Genomic DNA, 20,650 nt, shown 5'->3' with positions numbered 1-20,650 from the left:
TAGTCTGAAATATAATCCCCTGAGGAAGAGGTGCAAATACGTAAAATCTACTTCAAGAAGAAGTACTTGATTACTGACCAGACCTGGCCGTGCGCGACTCGAATCTCGTAGTATCGAAGCATGGGCTTTCACTCATTTCATAGCGTAAGAGCAATCCATGGTCTGGCGACGCTTAGTTTCTCCGGATTCCGCTCAGACGAGACGAACCGTTTCGGAGTCGAATCAATAAGACAACATCATCACTAAACCACTATCAGGCGTCGTTGCGAATCTTAACGCCTCAGCCCTCGCAACCGTCCCAGAGATGTAATATTGTCAATAAGATTTTATTCTGGTCATGATTTATTGTATAAATGAATGCATGTGGTGTCGCACCACAACTATACGTGACAATAAACAAACTCAACTAAAAGTCACGCGGACCCGGTCTTCATCCACGCTCAGCAGATGAAATTGAAGGCTCTTCCCTCGTATTTTGACAGCTATGAAATTACGACACGACTATATCGCGGCTATTCCTAGCTGCGAGCCGCAATGGCCCGGGAGCGGTCACAGTGACATTTCAAACAATCGGTCGTCATTTCATGACGTCAACGCCAACGTAAGAAATGTTTTACGGCCAATCCGCAGAGCTACGATTGGCTCTTTGACGATTTATGCACAGAGGACATTAGCGGCTCTTTGGGGTTGAGCTTTTTGATGGCGTGCTTCCGCCGTTTTTGGTCCTTTCTGAAATCGCCTTCCCGTTTCCTCTGTTCCAACCTCGTCTTCATCTCCTCCTCTTTCTTTTCCAATTTCAACTAAATTCATTTCGAAATTTAGTTAGCTGCGGGGTTGTAATGAGTCTAGTAATGACTTGGCTGGAGTAAGACTCGAGTCGCGATATTTTGGTAACTCGACTTGACTCGAGTCAATCTGTGTATTGACTGGACTTGTACTCGAGTCATTGAGCAAGACTCGGACCAAGCCATATGACTCGGGACTCGGACGGCCAAGCCCGACATTTCATTGTAATATAAGAATACTAAGTTTCCACATTACTGGTCTTTCATCTATTAGCACTGGTACTTGAAAATGCGACCAGAAACTGTTAAAAGTGAGGAAACTTGATGCATTCGATATCACCAAGCAGAGTTGTAAAATGTGGGTTTAACAAGACTTCAACTCGAAACTGAACAGCCAACACAATGACTTGGACTGGAGCAAGAAAGCAAGCTATTTTTTACAGCTTCCAGCAGCTTCCTAAATACACAGAATTTATGTAGCATGATGATTTAAGCTGTTTATAGGAATTTTATATTGCAAATTTTTCTGTTCTTCATGCAACTTTGCTCTACAGACATTTGTCATTCTCGTGCTTATAAGGATGAACTCTGATTCGATACATACTGAACTTCATTCAATTTCCAAGTTTTCGCAAATTCAGTAACTCTAATCCTAATAAAATTGCGAAAAACCGATGTAGCTATAATTCTAGTTCTAATCTAATTTGGAAAAAAACAATAGCTATAATTCTAATTCTAAATTAATTTACAAAAGCTGAAAATTCCAAGTCTGCCACCCGTAAATAATGCAGCAACGCGAGAGAAAAAAGCTTTACCTTTCTCTTCAAATCTTTCTCTCGCCTCCTCTTCTCTTCGTCTTCTTTCGCTTTTCTCTCGTCCTCCGCCTTCCTGGCAATTTCTCTTTCAAGGCGTTCTACCTCAGCCTGCTGCGCCGAGGCCTGGAAAGGTCACGATTCAGTTGAAGATATCGAGGAAAACAGTCGAAATACTTTGACAATTCCAAATGTCGGCATGCCGAGAATGCAGGCCGTTATCAAGTATCTTTCCTTAACATGACATACCTTATTCAATTTCAACCTTTAGCCGCGAGCTTACTACGGACAGCAGGGTTTTTGAAAAATAACTCATCTCTTCAAATTTCTGCGGCTATTTAATAAAATTGTGAGATTGGCCAGAAAACTTTGCGCACCAAATTTGGCTCAATTCCAACAAGTAGAAGTGAAGCTATTTGAGTTTGAAAAATTTTAATTCATAAAAAAATTGAACTTTTTTGTCATATGAACCTGTGTACCCCCATGAAATTGTTCAGTTGTCTAAAAAGCGATGCGTAACAATTTTAGCTAAATTCCAATAATTCCAATGATTTTGCCTCTATGGACTGGAATCGAGTGAAATTTGTTTTGCATCGTTTTTGTAGACAAGTTCATGGGTTAGCCAATTCAAATTCTAATTGCTTCACAGTACAAACACAAAATGACTAATGACTCTAAAAATATGTGCAATTTTATCCAAAATATAGTCGGCTACCGTGATAATTTTTTTTATCCGTAACTTTTTTTTCATTGAGTTTAGAGCAAAAAAGTTGATTTTTTCCAATTCCTTGGCCCCAGAATTGTATAAGTAGACATCTTAATTGGTTCTCCACCATCAATAAAGCAAAAAAGATCGATTTTAAAGATGTTTGCATGCAGCGTCACCTAGTGACAAGAGAATTTTTAATCGCATTATTTTTCAAACCGTTGGAAATTTTTCAATTTACTTAGAAATCATAAAATAACAACATTTGTAAATATTGGACAATTTTGAGGATATGTATTACAGCCCTTGCTAAATTAGAATGGAATTGCCAGGAGTTCAAAATTGCCACAATCATATGGCAGGCTCGTTCACCTTGACTCGGTCCAGCAGCTCGCTCAGCAAACGGATGCTTTCCAGTTTCCTTTGCGCGAGCAGAAGCTTGCGTTCCTCCAGCGCGATCCGTTTGGCGAGCTTCTCGGCCTCCTCCAGCGCGCGCTTCTCTTCTTGTTTCTTCCTTCTCTTCTCCTCCCGCTTTCTCCTACGCTCCTCCTGCTCTTTCTTCTGTTGCAATTCCTTCATTCTAAAGTAAACAGACCATTTCACTCCAAGGTTACGCCTGGATGCAGCAAGGACGTGTCACGAGCGTGTGGATGAGGATGAGTTTAATTCTCCACCATGACAAACGTACTTTTCCGCCAAAAGTCGCTTTTCCTCCAATTCCTTCTCCTTGCGTTTTTGCCTCTCTCTGTCTTTTTGTAATTTTTCGATTTTCTTTTTTTCTTGCAGGCGATGAGCAATTGATTTCGCGGACAAATGCTTCGTTTTATCGAATTCGACCTGCAGAATGAACCAAGTTCAACACTGAAAACTGCATTGCAAAATTGATTCTGCGGATAACTAAGGCTGGACAATGTGGACATGGACGATTCGATAGTATTGATTTCCGAGCCCAGTTTTTGAGTATCACTAACTAATAATTATGATGCTGTACCAGGAAGATTTGAAAAGCTGAAATATGCACTTTTCATCTGATGACAAAGTTCTACTTGATAAGAAATAATTTGGGATGTGTATAATGTATATACCTACCGTACACATGACATTGTAACATTAACCATGCCATGGTTTCATCACTATTTCTAAGAAATGTCATTTTTATGAACCTGCGCTGCCCTTTGCCACATGTTTTTCATGCCGTGGTGCCAAGGAATTATCAAAATTAGAATTTTCAACAAAAAAAAATTATTCTTACTTGTAAGAGGCGTATTAATGCAGTAGGCCTACTCGAAAAAAATTGACTCACACTGCTCGATTCAACTCATTAAAATCAATAGTTGACTCAGATTTGAGAGCCCCCATCATGGATATAAGAAGACCAAAGAAATGAAAAATTATGCTACTCAAGTGGTTTTGATTATTTCGGGGGTTTTCAGAGGTCAAATTTTGTAATGCTTCCTTATTACAGTACCGGTAATGCATTTATGCTATGTGCAAGGGAAAATCACTAATCTATAATCCGCCATTAAATATGAGAGATTCTCAAGTCAATGAAGTTCTAATCATATCAGAATAAATTTTGATACTACCAAGACTGGTCAGTGGTCACAACAGACATCAATGCTTCTTAATTGGGAGTACAAGTTATTGCAACAAAATATGACAAGGATAATAATAAAAAGCAATACCACTCTGCCAATGATTTAATTGAGTATTATGGCAGAGCAAAAGTACTTCTTTAAGCAGCACTACTTGTATTTGATCAGAATTTCAAATCACGATGGCTCTTTAACTATGCAGTGGTGATGTTGCTTATCATATCATATATACACTGTTGAGAGCGTAAATACCTTGATTGTGGCAGCAATTGCTTTGCCGTCCGACTCTTTCAATACTAATTTCTTCCCTCGTAACGCAGCCATGCATTTATCGAAACCGATGTATTCCTTGTATTGAATGTACGCCTCGAAGTTGAGCTTAGACCCATATGAGAAAGTTCGAAAGTTGGACGGAACCGCAGACTGTAACAAGAAGTCATAGCTTAAAACATACCGCAAGGCTGGATCATTAAAATCGGGTAGTTAGCAACTAATTATGCGATGTTATTTGCAATCACACCAGGCTTCAGATATATTGATTTCAGAAGGTTCAGAAAGGATATGGAAATTGCAGTGATGCTAAAATTATGATGGCAACGTACCGGTCATATAAAACAACGTTCAGGCAGCAACAGGATGCATGCAACACCCTCTATAATCGAGGTAAACTGGTGAATGTCACACGCATTCCAACAATCATCATACATATACCTGAACATCCGTCCTGTAAGGATCCAGCATTGGAATATCAATATTACGAATGTCGCCATATACTATAAACGCTTGCACGATCATATCCGAACTGACTGTCGATCCACTCTGCATCAAAATCACAGCTGATAAAACCAGAGGATAATACTAATAATAAAAATTAATTCAGATACCTTTGACATGAAGAATTTGCAAGGAATATTCGATATGTAAACAGTGTCTGGTCTTTCGCCGGGCTGCGTTTCATCGTGTTCTTTAGAATCGCGGAAGTACGAATCCCAATCATGACGCGATGGGAAATTGATTTTACTTTCTCCGCAGGTGACCTGCGAAGTGACAATAAATAACTTTTTAAACACAGAATTCATGAAATTCAGACTATGTTACATGTTGAAATGCATGTTTATTCGAAACTTACGAACTAAAGGATGTTAAATTAGTGAATCTTGTATCTGATTTGTGTACAATGTAGTCTACAACAAAAAACTCTGAGCTATACACTTACACAAACACTTGTCACAAGTGCATCAAATAGGTTTGGTGATGATAATGAGCATAGTTTTAGGCAGGGTTGGGATCAGTCACTACCTTCGAGACGCAAGTCATTGCAAATTTTGACTCGAGTCAAGTCAAGTCAAATCACGATTGCAAGATGATTGAAGTATAGATTGAGCTGATAATAATTCTGAATAGAGTAACAAATATCCAGTTAATTATAGCCTACCTTGAACGGGGCATTGTATGGCTTACATATATGTAAAACTGCTAAACTATGTCGTCAATATTTTGTGATATACCGATGGAGGCTCAGGAAATCCAGGCTGCGCAATCAATGAATGACTGGTCGCTCACACCTAAGTCAGAGGTCATATTGTAGTGTGTCGAGAACATGCATATCTACATTAGGGCTCTTCAAAAATGACTTCATTTCTCAAATCGTACTGGCTACTTGATAAAATTGTTAGGTTACCTAATTTAAGCCTACACACAAAATTTGGTTCAATTCCAGCCAGTAACCGCTTTACTACAGGAGAAGAAAGTTTCTATTTATTATATAAAAATAAATAATAAAAAATTTGAAAATTTTCTGTTCACCCCATGAAAGTGTTAGGCTGTCTATAGAAACGATGCTCACCAAATTTGGTTCAAATCCAACCAGTGAAAGCGGAGATATTGCCGTCTAAAAATTTGGATTTGAATAAAATAGTATTTACGGTGAGCACAATTATAATAAACAAACAAAGAATCGGTCACCGTAAATACTATTTTATTCAAATTCTAAATTTTTCCACGGCAATAACTCCGCTTCCACTGGTTGGAATTGAACCAAATTTGGTGAGCATCGTTTCTATAGACAGCCTAACACTTTCATGGGGTGAACAGAAAATTTTCAAATTTTTTATTATTTATTTTTATATAATAAATAGAAACTTTCTTCTCCTGTAGTAAAGCGGTTACTGGCTGGAATTGAACCAAATTTTGTGTGTAGGCTTAAATTAGGTAACCTAACAATTTTATCAAGTAGCCAGTACGATTTGAGAAAAAAAGTCATTTTTGAAGAGCCCTAATCTACATGTACATTGTTAAGGTACAGCGACACCGATTACTTGAGGACTTGAAATTGACTCAAATATTTTGATTCAAGTCAAGAAAAGTCATCTGAAAAATTTGAATCGAGTCTGACTTAAATCGTGACTTGAGTCACCCCAACACTGGTTTTAGGCAATAGAAGATATAATATTTGAGGATGTTTCGGCAGTGACTTTTCTGGTTCTAACTAATCTTTTTCGACATCCAGTGTTGTTGATGAGGGTCATGCCACACGGTAATGTACACAAATATTTCATATCAATTTTGCAATATAACTTGAATACATACCTTCAGCAATCCAGAAAATCCTGACAGTTTGATATGTTTTCCATCGAGCATGGACACAAACGTAGGCACCAAAGTTTTGTTTTCGACTTCTCCTTCAAACCTATGAATTATAGTTATGAATGATAATGTCACAACCCAGTAAAAGTAGGTTAAAAGACAATGATATCGTGACTACAGCGCCAGCATGGAATCGGCATGCCGTGCTCACACAAATTTCTCTGCTGACTGTCAATGGGAGCAAAGATCCTTTTCTGGTCAACTAACCAGTACCCAGAAGCGCATTGAGTAACCAGTAGAGTCATTGTGGATGCTCTTACACCAAATGCCGATTCCATTTGCCTGCTGGCTGTACCTGCACGTACTTCACTCAGATCACTGCATTGCGTCAAACACGCGCATAAAGTAGTTCGTGATCTCTGAAATTATTTAGCAGGCACAATAATACATCAAACGATCTGTATTTCCGAATTAATACAACATGATATTGACCTGACAAACTCTAACGTGCTTTTAGCTACTCTCAACAGAGTGAAATGATGCGGCGAGCACATATTCCTCAGTTTTTCCATGACTTCCCAATTCGAAATTGCTTGTCCAGCAACCTAGAAAATAAAAAAAATCTCCAATATGAAGCATAACTGAAAGTGGCATGTGCAAAGTTGCATTACCTTCAACATTGGCAGAGAAACCGATATATTCACTTTTGCAAAAGGTTTCAGGTACAGGTTCATGGAGGGGGAAAGGACTTCCAAGTCAGAAAGATCACTCACTAGTGTCGTATTCATCATCGATGGTAACTACAGTATATCAATATAGATCAATAAAAGTTGATTTGTGACGCACCATAGTTAAACAGGGTAAATTTCGATGAGATCACTGTATTTCAAATAATTGTTAGAGTACCTAATGTATGGTATACCCCATCAATGACCAATGCAAATTTATAGCTCGGCATTGGTGAGCCTATCTCGTTATTTTGAGCCTCTCGTCCTATACCTTGCTCATCTGTATATCATATTCACTCAATTGCATATGTCTGTCTGTAGTTTGTTTGTTATAATATTATTGTTATTGGTTTGCAGAGTCAGTCAACATCAGCATCGTCATTTCAATTTTTCATCAGATTCTCCATCTCTCTCTAAATAACACAACTTCTTAAACTGAACTGCAATCTGCATCTGTATATTTAATACTCAAATATAAAAAACACAGAATAAAAGCTCCTACCTCACTACATCATCAGCTACGAATTTCAACTATCAAGTGCCTATTTGCAAGGCAAAGCTTATGTATTTGCAGACTCGGGACAGCTGAAGTTGTATACTAAACGGCGGACTGAGCGGAGCTGCGGACCGAGCGGACCAAGACGAAATGACTTGAATCTAAACGGCGGGCCGCGAAACCAAGGAGGGAGGAGGGTTGGTGTGATTATAAAAATTAAACCCGCAACACAATGGCCATAACAATGACCCGTTGCGACTCTCCGATTGTTCGAACAATGCCCATATTTCAGACTTGGACAACAGATTCTAGGTGGATCAGTGCCTGATCATTATTTTAATTTATATTTTCGGAATAGGCGCAACAGTAGCTTTCGATCAAGTCCAGATTCAATAATATCTGCGCTCGGGAAGATAGCTTTTGGATTGCCAGAAATCCTACAGTCGCTTACGCAAAACAATTCTCCACTCCAGCACCGGCAAAGCGGAACGAAGCTGCAAAATCGGTGGTTGCCGTTCTATGTTTAATTTCTATAGTGTGATTGCATTCAAAGTAAGGTCAGTGACATGCAAAATATGGTCAGTAGCGGCATGCAATCACACCAACCCTGTAGGCGGAACAGGCGCAAAACTGTCCACATTCAAGTCGAAATACAAGCAATTTCTACTAAATGAATATTAGTCCGCCCTCAACTTTACCGGACCACGACCTGACCTATTGATCTCGCCTTCCGTGACATGCCACCCCATTTTTGTCGCTTGCTATCTATATAGGCTACTATCTTCTTTTACTTTTTATTCAGTGTGCAAGCCTCCTCTTTACATCGCCTAGGCCAAGGTGGGTGTCTGATTCCAAAGACGACTCCAAGTCGTTTCGAAACCTCCTCATCTTTTCATCGTATCGTGGTGTATTGAACTGATAGAAATTGCTAATAAACCGAGTAAGGTTGGTGCTCGTAACTTGCAAATGGGAATGGATTTACCTTGAAAATGGGAAAAATCTTAGAAATAGGAAAGCACTGATATCACTGATTTCACAAACAAACAAACGATCGAAACACACGACGTGGTGGGTAATCTGCCCCCCAGTGGAGCAAGACCCCTATGGGCCCGCCCCCCGCAAATTCGGTGAAATCCAAATCCAAATTCAAAACCCAGATGTTCATCCAAAACTGACGTCAATTAGTTGGTGCAACCATGTGACCCCCATCCCACTACCACCATGCACCAATTCGGAGAAATCCAAATCCAGATTTTCTTCAAATACTAACGTGGGAAGAGCTGGTGGTGCGACTTGCGACTCCCCCTTCCCACAGTTTGGCCCAAATCCGAATATCTACATTTTCATCCAAAACTGGCCTCAGATATAGTCGGTGCTAGCATATGCGCCCCTCCCACCAATTCGGCGAAATCCAAACCCACATTTCCATCAAATAGTAACGTCAGAATAGCTGGTGCGACCCCCCATCATGCACCATTTATTGACAAGAATTTACCTTCCAAATGATCAACGATTTACCTTGTAATAGGCAAGAAATCCATGGAATAGGCAAGAATTTACCTTGCAAATGGGCAAGGAGTTACCGCTTGCATATGGGCAAGAATCTTGCAGATGGGCATTTGGGCAAGGATCTACCTTGTAACTGGGAAAGAAATCGTGCGAATGGGAAAGGATTTACTTTGCAAATGGGAAAGAAATCTTGCAATTGGGCAAGAATATACCTTGCAAATGGGAAGGAATCTTGCAAATTGGCAAGGACTGATTTCACCTTGCAATTTGCAAATGGCGAAGAACGGCCTAAACACACGACATGGTAGGGTGATCAGCCCCCTAGTGGAGCAAGACCCAGAAGGGACCTCCTCCCACAAATTCGGAAAGTATCTTGCAAATGACCAAGGATTTATTTCATCTTGCAAATGGCCAAGAGCGGTTCAAATCCCAATCCGACCCCCCCCCCCCCCCATCCCCTACTATGGAAGTTTTCGTTATACTGACCACCTCTGAATACGAAATATATTGGGTCCCCTTTAAGCTTCAGGATACCAGGGATAATCCGGGTCTCGCTCAACTGGTGGGCTGATGACCCCACCCTGTCGTGATAGTTTTGGCCGTTCTTGCTTTTCCATTTGCAAATTAAATCGTTTTCCATTTGAAAAATATTCTTGCCCATTTGCAAAGTAAATCCATTTGTGGATTTTCTGGTTTGGATTTCGCCAAATAGTTAGGGGTACGCATCAGCTATTCTGACGTTATAGTTTGATGGAAATTTGGATTTGGATTTCGCCGAATTGGTGGGAGAGGGGACACATGGGCTGGCGTCCGTCGAATTGGTTGGGATACATGTTGCACCATCTATTACAGACATAAGTTTTGCAATTAAATAGTATATTCATATTGAGATGAACCCGAATATTTTCGGCTGACACTCGTCAGGGGTAATCGTCAGCAACTAGTAGCTGACGATTACCCCTGACGAGTGTCAGCCGAAAATATTCGGGTTCATTTCAATATGAATATAATATTTAATTGTATATTGAAGTTCTGTACCTTCAAGAAGCTCTTCACATAAGTTTTGGATGAACATCGGGATTTTTTAATTTGAATTTGGATTTGGATTTCGCCGAATTTGTGGGGCCAGGACTTATCTCGGTCTTGCTCAGCTGAGGGGATAATCACCCCACCATGTCGTATGTTTCGACCGGTCTTGGTCATTTGCAAGGGGAAATCAGTCCTTGCCCATTTACAAGATTCTTTCCCATTTGCAAGGTAAATCCTTTCCCATTTGCAAGGTACGAGCACCAACGCTATCGAATAAACCGAACTCACTGAAAACTAGCAATACTCGAAAGGTAATTTTTCTATAGGACTGCTGCCGCTTGGACAATATTTCAGTGCTTACTTCATTTTTAAGAAATTTGTCAAGTAACGGATAATTCAATCAATCAGTCGGTCGACAGATTATGTTTTCATCTGCTCAAGACACACACACGATGTACACTGCGATATACAAGACACACAATGTGATGTAATGAACAGATAAGGAGATGTCGAACGACCAACCAGTTGGGGTCACTTGAATTGGCATCCACCTCGACCTATATAGTGCTCGATGTCACAGTCTTTTTCGATGTTATTCTTTCTTCGTCGGTTCTTTTTAGAGACGGACTTTCAGCATTCCCGTGGCCACTTACTGGCCACGGATAATTTCGTGGCCGGCCACAGATATTCCGTGGCCGGCCATGAAAAGTGCTATTCTGTGGCCGGCCATGGTGATTTTCATGGCCGGCCATGAAATTTCAGTATGGCCGGCCATGAAATCTCCATGGCCGGCCATGTCAAACTCATTCTCATGGCCGGCCATGACTAAATTTCATGGCCGGCCATAGCCAAATTTCATGGCCGGCTGCAATATATCAAGTTAGTATCGATGATAAGTACTGTATGTGGCCCAATCGTGGTCAAATGCATGCTCAATTATGTTCTATTATGGGCGTACAGTAAATAGAACTAGGTGAGAGCGATAGTTTAGCTCAGTTTATATGCATTTTCACCCGAAATACCAGAAGAATAGCGATACAATGAAACGATAGGAAGAAGATGATAACGATCTGGAATATAGTCTCTATATATCAATTAAAAACACAAAAAATGATGCAAAGAATGCATTAAAAAGGGGGATATCCACTAAATGAAACAGGAAATAATGGTATAGAAAGCTAGAAGCGATGAAGACATTATCAAAACTAGTAAATGGTAAGTGTTGATTTGTATCTTTTTTTTTATAGAAATAGACCTAAATATTCGGCTGACAATCGTCACAGCTAATCGTATGCAACTGCATAGAATTGGAAAAAACAATGTATACCAGATATCTGTCAGAAAATCTCTATAAGCTCCCCAAAAGCTGTGAGATTCACATGACATTCTGTGGCCGGCCACAGAACATATTAGAGCTCGCTGTGGCCGGTGCTTCCCCCGTTCTGATATTGATTTTCAACCGTAAGATGTGCAATGTGCAATGTGCATTGTGCAGTTGCAATCGATTGTATAGTTATAGTTATATTTTCAGGGTTGTAACCAAGTCACATAGTTCCGAGTCACGAGTCAATCATACTTTTGTGGTTTTGACTCGAGTCGAGTCGCGTCATTTTCAATTCATCACAGACTCGAGTCCGAGTCCAAGTCACCGTTTAAAGGGTCAAGTCCGAGTCATGGTGTTATGACTCGAGTCGAGTCCAAGTCACAGTATTGAAGTCATGTTCAACTCATGTTTTCAATCCTGCTTGGGTGATATCGAATTCCCTGTTTGCGAAACATGCTCATTTCGTCCCTATCAGAGTTTTGGCACGTGTTTATTTAGGCAGATAACGGACACGTCCTGGCCTCATTTACCGATGCTAAAGATAACTTAACTAATCTTAGAACTGAAAATCAAATATCTCTCTTGTCAGTCTGATACATCACCAATACAAGCATTCAGTTTTTTATTATGAACACATCGACGATAGCTCACGAATAGCTGATAGAGAACCAACGAATTCACGTCTTCATACTATCTGATAGAGAACCAACAAATTCACGTCAAGATACTAGTTAATAGAGAATCAATAGATGCATGTTTATGTAGAGGTATTTACAACAGGCCAGCATGCTGTAAAAGCGTGCATGCAACTATGTGCATTGTGCAGTGACAACAGATACCTTTTGATTATACTAAAGGTTTTCCCAATTGCATTACAGACTACATCGCAGTTACAGCATTGGAGAAATAATTGTACAATGGGGCTGTTCAAAAACACTTTTTTCAAATTTTCCGGCTACTTCTTAAAATTGCTAGATTGCCTAAAAAATCAAATTTTGCTCAATTCCAACCATTAGAAAGCAATGCTATGAAAGAAAAATTTAGACTAATTACAAATAGAGATTTTCGAATTTTACCGGCTATCTCATGATATTGTTACATTGTGTAAAAATATGATTCATAGCAAATTTGACTCAATTCCAACTAGAAAAAGTGAAGTTATTAGAGTAGAATGTTTTGGATATGAAAAAATAGTCGGCTTACTACTATGTAATTATATTATATGAAAGAATTTCTCACTAAAATACTCCATTTATTTTCAAATCCAAAATATTCTCCTCTCACATCATTGATTCCACTTTTTTCAAATTAAGCCAGATTCAATGTTCCTTTTATGCAACATAACAATTTTATCATGTAACCACCCAGTAAAATAAAAAAGAAGTTATTTTAGAACAGCCATATTGCACAACATTAGCCATTCATTATTACTCACGTGCACAATGCACATACCTAACAAAACGTCAAATGGACGAGGGGCATTGTGTGTTTTCACAGACAGCAGATCAAATCAATGAGTTACACCTCAAAAATACTATTGTGGAAAGGAGATCCTCAAATATGTTAAGCGGCATGGCCGTAGAATGAATCCACATCTACTGAATACACGTTCCACTAGTGCACTAGATGCAGGAATTGACAAGCATTTTTGAACCATACACTGAAGAGCATTAAATACTCATTCTTTCTAGTCGCCCAAAAATGCAAAGAATCATCGCCTTCAAATCTACACATGAGCTTATCAGTCTCTTCACCATCTGAGTCATTGCATTGGCTTTAATTGAACTTTGATTCAATTGTTTGCTTGTATAATTGAAAAGTCTTGAGTACTTTAATTGCGGAGGATCTATTACCTCTTCATCACTGGACGATTTTGTACAATGCATTGCTACTATGTATCATTTTCTGTTGTTTTTGCGGCGGAATATCTGATATCAGACAAGTGCAACGAAAGCAGTGGTGACAAATAGCGATGTCGGCAGAATTCGTCGGATGCGTTGATCTAGCCATCATGATTCGCAAATTTCTTCATCTTCAAGTCATATAAAATAAGCCGAGTCAATGACTTGGGTCGAGTCATGCGTAATGACTCGAGTACAAGTCGAGTCAATCCAAATATTGACTCGAGTCGAGTCGAGTCATTTTCCCATTTCAAGAAAATGACTCGAGTCAAGTCGAGTCATAAAAAAATCGTGACTCGAGTCTGACTCGAGTCGAGTCATGACTCGAGTCATTACAACCCTGTATATTTTGTAAATATGCAAACCTACGATTGAACAATATGATGATGATAATGTCCTTCATTTTTCAACCATGTTTATCGTTTATGATGAGTCTGCGATGCGAATAAGTAATACATATATATTTGATCATGCAGTTTATGGATGTTTGTAGGGGCAGTTTAAAATATTTCGTGGATTTCCCTGATGAATTTATGAATAATACAATACTGTACTGGGAATTTGTCTTAATTCACTGCCGATTTTCGATTTACGCTTAAGTAGACTCGACTATAAACCTCCTTGAATGCATAATCTGTTCCATCGAGATACTGGATCGGTCAATATGCGGTCATTTTACCTGTTTTCTTGTTTTCAATACTAAATACCGCAATGAAAGTACCCGAACGAAACAATTAGGTAATCAAAGAACCAAGAATATGTGGAAAATACTGTTTCAAGTTCCAGAAAAGCTGTGAAATCCACATAACATTCTGTGGCCGGCCACAGAGCAGCTCGCAGCTCGCTGCGGCCGGTGCTTCCCCCGAACTGATATGTCTTTCCAACGCTATAGGACATGTAGTTGCAAACAATTCCATAGTTTGTTCTCTTTCGTATAGCTGAATAGCTGTGAATTGGATAATGCCAGGCTGATACAATCCTTCCTTTCTGTATCAGGTCTATGATGAGTCTGCGATGTACGGTTATATACATATTTGATTATCGTACTGCTATACAATACATACGACGTTCGAGATCCTCAACATCAATGGAACTTGCACTCATTTGCACGATGAGAATTGTGTCGATGAATCTAAGAATATTTCTATGCTGTAGCAGCACGTGAACGTGACGCACTGCAGATGTGCTGTAGATGTAGAATAAAGGCAACGATGTAGCCTAACCTACCGGTAATATTGGTAAAATGTGGGGCTTTGTTCCCAGAAATTTGATTTTGGTCCCGTTTCCGATCCTATTTAATTTGTATGTATAATGTATATTGTATATCCACCTAGGTGCCGTTCTTCCAGGTTGAAGCAAATAATGTACGAATGAGATGCATGTCGCAGTCACTAACGATGCCGTGTATGCCAGAGGATACTTGATTACTTGAGTGCAAGGATCGTTTTGTATTGCATGTCGTTGTTAGATCAATTTGCTAACCGATGTGGTGAGCATAGGACGTAAATGTGCCTGCTATATAATTAAATTACTGTTATAATAATAGATAACTTCAGATACTTTGCGTCATCTAAGGCAGCATCATCTATCGATGCGACATCAAATGCAGCGCCATCGATCGATGAAAAAATGCCCATGCCAAGCCTGCGAATTGACCAATAGGCATGATATATTTGTGGTTGATGCAGGGAACAATGTGCAATTCAGCGAACAATCTTGATGACACAGACAAGTCCCAATCGTTCATTATAATTCGACATTTGAATGCGGTGCAAATACTTATCGCCGTGTAAAGTGCATCTGATCTCTCGTGCCCCTGGGTGTTTTCTGTGAAAAGCATGTACTGGACACATTGCGTTCATGCAACTACTTGAATAGGAATTGTGAATGATTGTAATCATATCTTCAATTGCTTCAGATTTTGTGAAATTGGTAACGGAATAAACAAACTTTTTGTAGCAAAATATGACGGTTTCTTTATGTAAAAAACGAAAGAGGGGCAGTGAGTCAGATTATCTACGTTTGCATCACTGATGGGCTTGGGCGATGGAGATGCGAAGAACAGGGCTTCGGAGCAGCCGTAAATTTGCATTGCTCCAGCTCCGGCTCCGGAGCTTTCTTCTATCATACATCAGCTCCGGCTCCAGCTCCGGAGCAGCATTATTACCACTGCTCCGGCTCCAGCTCCGGCTCCGGCTCTGAAAACCATCGAAGGTGTCTGTCTGTATCAGGGGTGAGCAACCCGCGGCCTGCGGGCCATATGTGGCCCGCGAGAAGGCTTTGAGTAGCCCGCGAGCTAATTTCCCATTATATTATCGAAATTGAATTGCTCAGATTGTGAACTCGCTAGGCCAACCAAAAATATGATTAGTCTAGCCGCGGCACTTGGGATGTTATTAATGACTGGACTAAAATATCAGTTTCGACGCATTGGCAGATCCAGGGTCCAGTCACATCTTAGTAAATCGTCGTATATTACAATAAACTAAAAACGCACTTTACTCCGTGCCACAGCATTAAAATTCTGATGCGGTGTTTTAACACTGGCACTGTACTCATTACCATTAGGCCATTACCATTACCATACAGCTTAATTCAATCTTTAAATGTGCGGTTATTATTCAACTTTAACTGTAGTAAGGGCAAAATGGGCGGATATAACGACGTGATCAATAGAAATTAGATTTGTACCAAATGGCCAATGGTTTGACGTTCGATATTGGTGCACTCGTTACGAGTCCATCCGGTGTCGATCAAGTTTATCGGAATAATATTTTCCCGTTGAAATGAGTCGAATAATCGAAATAAACACTGCCGTGCACATTGCGACATGCCCATAACGAATTAAACTATGCAGTATGCACATTGCACATTTACAAGTTTACGAAACAGATGATTACAAATTGGAAATCGCGTATCAAATCAGTAGTTTGTCTCCAACATAGAATACTATGGGGTTTTGGCCTACTCTTCTGCCATCCCCTATTAAGCTCGAAAATCCTTACTGGAGATGACAATGATGCGCAGTAATGAATTGCAATTAGCATGCATAATTGCATACTCGCAATAACACTGTCCACTTTCGCGGCCCGACTAAAGAACTATCACGAAAAAACGTGTATTTGCTTATCCGATTCATAGCAATGATGAGACGGAATTTCTCGGCTCGTGCTCGTCATATCGGCATGTGCAACGAAATCACGTTTTTAACATCTCTCACATTTCGTGTAATACATAGTGATCATTATTTTCGAACCGTACTATTGGCCAACAAGGTTGTGCTGATGATGAAATTGCGGGTATGCCGAATACCCACAATATTCACAGGCATGTGTCGCATACCGAGGTTCGGCACTCATGTAAGAAAATTGAACATTGAACATATGACTGCTCTGCTGTTAAACCCCCAGGAACATGGTTAGTCGGAAAATGTAGCGCCAAAGAGGAAAAGATTCTTAATATCGCGAAGGCCTGCTGTTGAATTCGGTGAACTCAGCAGATATGGTTTTTGCATATATAATAGCATCTTATGAAATACGTCGGAGCCGGAGCTACCTCTCAAATAACTGGCTCCAGCTCCGGCTCCGGCTCCGGCTGAATTTTATATAGAGCTCCGGCTCCGGCTCCAGCTCCGGTAAAAATGCACGGCTCCGGGGCTCCGGCTCCGGGCTCCGGCTCCGGCTCCAAAGCCCTGGAAGAAACTGCAAGGTTATCGAGTCTGCACCACGGTTTTATCTTTCCACGCAATCCCACTGCATTGATCGTCTGGCGTGGAAGCTGTGTGGACACCAGTTTTAATGTAAAGACGTTTGTCTGACCGAGCAATAAGATGTACGCAGTACGCTCATACATTACTCTATCAAATATTTATCTAGATTCTAGAAAGTCCAAGGAACGTATGTTTCGGTGTTAGTTAACAACGCACCGTCTCAGAGTACTTTTTCAATAGTCAGTGGGAATTAAATTCATTTCTACAGCGAACAGAGCAGGTAACACGTGTAAAGCCGTGCAAATTTTGAACCCATCCCTAAACTACTCAATAAAGTGGTAATGTAACTTATTAGGTACGTGCGATAATATAGTGGAAGTCGTCTATACAAACCTTGCCACCAGCAAGTTCGTATTGCAAATGAAGAAGATCTACTTGACTATTGTCAAATTGGATGCAAATGGCGGATTTTGATCCAACTAGATGTGCCAAAATCACGAACTGGCCATGAACTCGTGGCCGGCCACGATGAATTCTTATGGCCGGCCATGAAATTCACTGTGGCCGGCCACGAGACAACACAAAAAAATCTGCAGTAGGGGTCTCAGCTTTCCCGTGGCCACTTACTGGCCACAGATATTTTTGTGGCCGGCCACGAATATCTCGTGGCCGGCCATGAAAATGCGTTGTCTCGTGGCCGGCCACAGTGGATTTCACGGCCGGCCATAAGAATTCATCGTGGCCGGCCACGAGTTAATGGCACATCTAGTTGGATCAAAATCCGCCCTTTGCATCCAATTTGAGAATAGTCAAGTATTTCTTCTTCATTTGCAATACTAACTTGCTGGTGACAAGGTTTGTATAGACGACTTCCACTATATTATCGCACGTACCTAAGTTAAATTACCACTTTATTGAGTAGTTTAGGGATGGGTTCAAAATTTGCACGGCTTTACACGTGTTACCTTCTCTGTTTGCTGTAGAAATGAATTTAATTACCACTGACTATTGAAAAAGTACTCTGGGACGGTGCGTCGTAAACTAACACCGAAACATACTTTCCTTGAACTTTCCAGAATCTAGATAAATATTTGATACAGTAATGTATGAGTGTACTGCGTACATCTTTATTGCTCGGTCAGACAAACGTCTTTATATTAAAACTGGTGTCCACACAGCTTCCACGCCAGGCGATCAACGCAATGGGATTGCGTGGAAAGATAAAACCGTGGTGCGGACTCGATAGCCTTGTAGTTTCTTCGCATCTCCATCGCCCAAGCCCATTAGTGATGCGAGCGTAGATAATCTGACTCCCTGCCCCTCTTTCGTTTTCTACATAAAGAAACCGTCATATTTTGCGACAAAAAGTTTGTTTATTCCGTTACCAATTTCACAAAATCTGAAGCAATTGAAGATATGATTACAATCATTCACAATTCATATACAAGTACATGCCTTTCCTAGAAAACACCCAGGGGCACGAGAGATCAGATGCCCTTTACACGACGATAAGTATTTGCACTGCATTCAAATGTCGAATTATAATGAACGATTGGGACTTGTCTGTGTCATCAAGATTGTTCCCTGAATTGCACATTATTGTTCCCTGCATCAACCACAAATATATCATGCCCATTGGTCAATTCGCAGGCTTGGCATGGGCATTTGTTCATCGATCGATGGCGCTGCATTTGATGTCGCATCGATCGATGGTGCTGCATTAGATGACGCAGAGTATCTGGAGTTATCTATTATTATACCAGTAATATAATTATATAGTAGGCACATTTACGTCCTATGCCCACCACATCGGTTAGCAGCTTGATCTAACAATGACATGCGATACAAAACGATCCTTGCACCCAAATAATCAAGTATCCTCTGGCATACACGACATCGTTAGTGACTGCGACATGGCTCTCATTCGTACATTATTTGTTTCAACCTTGAAGAACGGCACCTAGGTGGATATGCAATATACATACAAATGATATAGGATCGGAAACGTGACCATAATCAAATTTCTGGGAACAAAGCCCCACATTTTACCAATATTACCGGTAGGTTAGGCTACATCGTTGCCTTTATTCTACATATACAGCACATCTGCGGTGCGTCAAGTTCACGTGCTGCTACAGCATATAAATATTCATAGATTCATCGACACAATTTTCATCGTGCAAATGAGTGCAAGCTCCATTGATGTTGAGGATCTCGAACGTCGTATGTATTGTATAGCAGTACGATAATCAAATATGTATATAACCGCGTATGCCGCTGACTCATCCTAGACCTGATACGGGAAGGAAGGATTGTATCAGCCTGGGATCATCCATTTCACAGCTATTCAGCTATACGAAAGATAACAAACTATGGAATTGTTTGCAACTACATGTTCTATACCGTTGGAAAGACATATCAGATCGGGGGAAGCACCGGCCACAGCGAGCTGCTCTGTGGCCGGCCACAGAATGTTATGTGAATTTCACAGCTTTTTTGGAACTTGAAAGAGTATTTTCCACATATTCTTGGTTCTTTGATTCCCTAATTGTTTCGTTCGGGTACTTTGATTACGGTACTTGGTATTGAAAACAAGAAAACAGGTAAAATGACCGCATATTGACCGATCCAGTATCTCGATGAAACAGATTATGCATTCAAGGAGGTATATAGTCGAGTCTACTTGAACGTAAATCGAAAAATATCTGCAGTGAATTAAGACAAATTTCCAGTGCAGTATTGTATTATTCATAAATTCATCAGGACAATCCATGAAAGATTTTAAACTGCCCCTACATCCTTAAACTACATGATCAAATATATATGTATTATTTATTCGCATCGCAGACTCATAAACGATAAACATGGTTGTAAAATGAAGGACATTATCATCATCATATTGTTTAATCGTAGCTTTGCATTTTTACAAAATAAAACTAACTATACAATCGATTGCAACTGCACAATGCACATCTAAAGTATAGAAATTAAACATGGAACGGCAACGACCGATTTTGCAGCTTCGTTCCGCTTCGCCGGGGCTGGAGTGGAGAATCGTTTTGCGTAAGCGACTGTAGGATTTCTGTCAATCCAAAAGCTATCTTCCCGAGCGCAGAAATTATTGAATATGGTCTTGATCGAAAGCTACTGTTGCACTGATTCCGAAAATATACAATAAAATATTGATCAGGCACTGATCCACCTAGAATCTGTCCTCCAAGTCTGAAATATCGGCATTGTTTAGAACAATCGGGTAACCGCAACACAATGACCATAACAATGAACCGTTGCGACTCTCCGATTGTTCGAACAATGCCGATATTTCAGATTGGAGGACGGATTCTAGGTGGATCAGTGCCTGATAATTACTTTACTTTATATTTTCGGAATCAGTGCAACAGTAGCTTTCGATCAAGACCAGATTCAATAATTTCTGCGCTCGGGAAGATAGATTTTGGATTGCCAGAAAT

The 20,650-nt window shown here is 40.2% G+C and overlaps 1 protein-coding gene across 1 annotated transcript; it reads right to left on the bottom strand.

Moving 5' to 3' along the window:
- Positions 1 to 324: 324 nt before the first annotated feature.
- On the bottom strand, positions 325 to 7,356 carry LOC145443275 (A-kinase anchor protein 17A-like). The gene is made up of 10 exons (XM_080321267.1): positions 7,156 to 7,356; positions 6,977 to 7,089; positions 6,488 to 6,587; positions 4,783 to 4,935; positions 4,610 to 4,717; positions 4,151 to 4,321; positions 2,992 to 3,140; positions 2,676 to 2,883; positions 1,601 to 1,723; positions 325 to 800 (listed from the first exon to the last, which is right to left on the bottom strand). The coding sequence occupies exons 1-10, from the start codon at positions 7,273 to 7,275 to the stop codon at positions 633 to 635; spliced, it is 1,413 nt and encodes a 470-aa protein (XP_080177393.1). The 5' UTR covers positions 7,276 to 7,356; the 3' UTR covers positions 325 to 632.
- Between the last annotated feature and the right edge of the window lie 13,294 nt (positions 7,357 to 20,650).

The sequence above is a fragment of the Botryllus schlosseri genome, chromosome 7, assembly GCF_051294905.1.
Source record: "Botryllus schlosseri isolate E-star chromosome 7, Bs_hap1, whole genome shotgun sequence".
In the NCBI taxonomy this organism is placed as follows: domain Eukaryota; kingdom Metazoa; phylum Chordata; class Ascidiacea; order Stolidobranchia; family Styelidae; genus Botryllus; species Botryllus schlosseri.
The sequence above is the reverse complement of the archived record's forward strand: the minus strand, read 5'-3'. Positions and strand labels throughout refer to the sequence as shown.

What these genes read in the sequence shown, in the direction of transcription:
- LOC145443275 (XM_080321267.1), bottom strand. Translation starts at nt 7,275, where the DNA reads ATGATGAATACGACACTAGTGAGTGATCTTTCTGACTTGGAAGTCCTT. An exon ending in CAATTGCTGCCACAATCAAG is followed by an intron (nt 3,141 to 4,150) that starts GTATTTACGCTC and finishes TTCATTCTGCAG; the next exon opens with GTCGAATTCGATAAAACGAA. An exon ending in AAGCGACTTTTGGCGGAAAA is followed by an intron (nt 2,884 to 2,991) that starts GTACGTTTGTCA and finishes TGTTTACTTTAG; the next exon opens with AATGAAGGAATTGCAACAGA.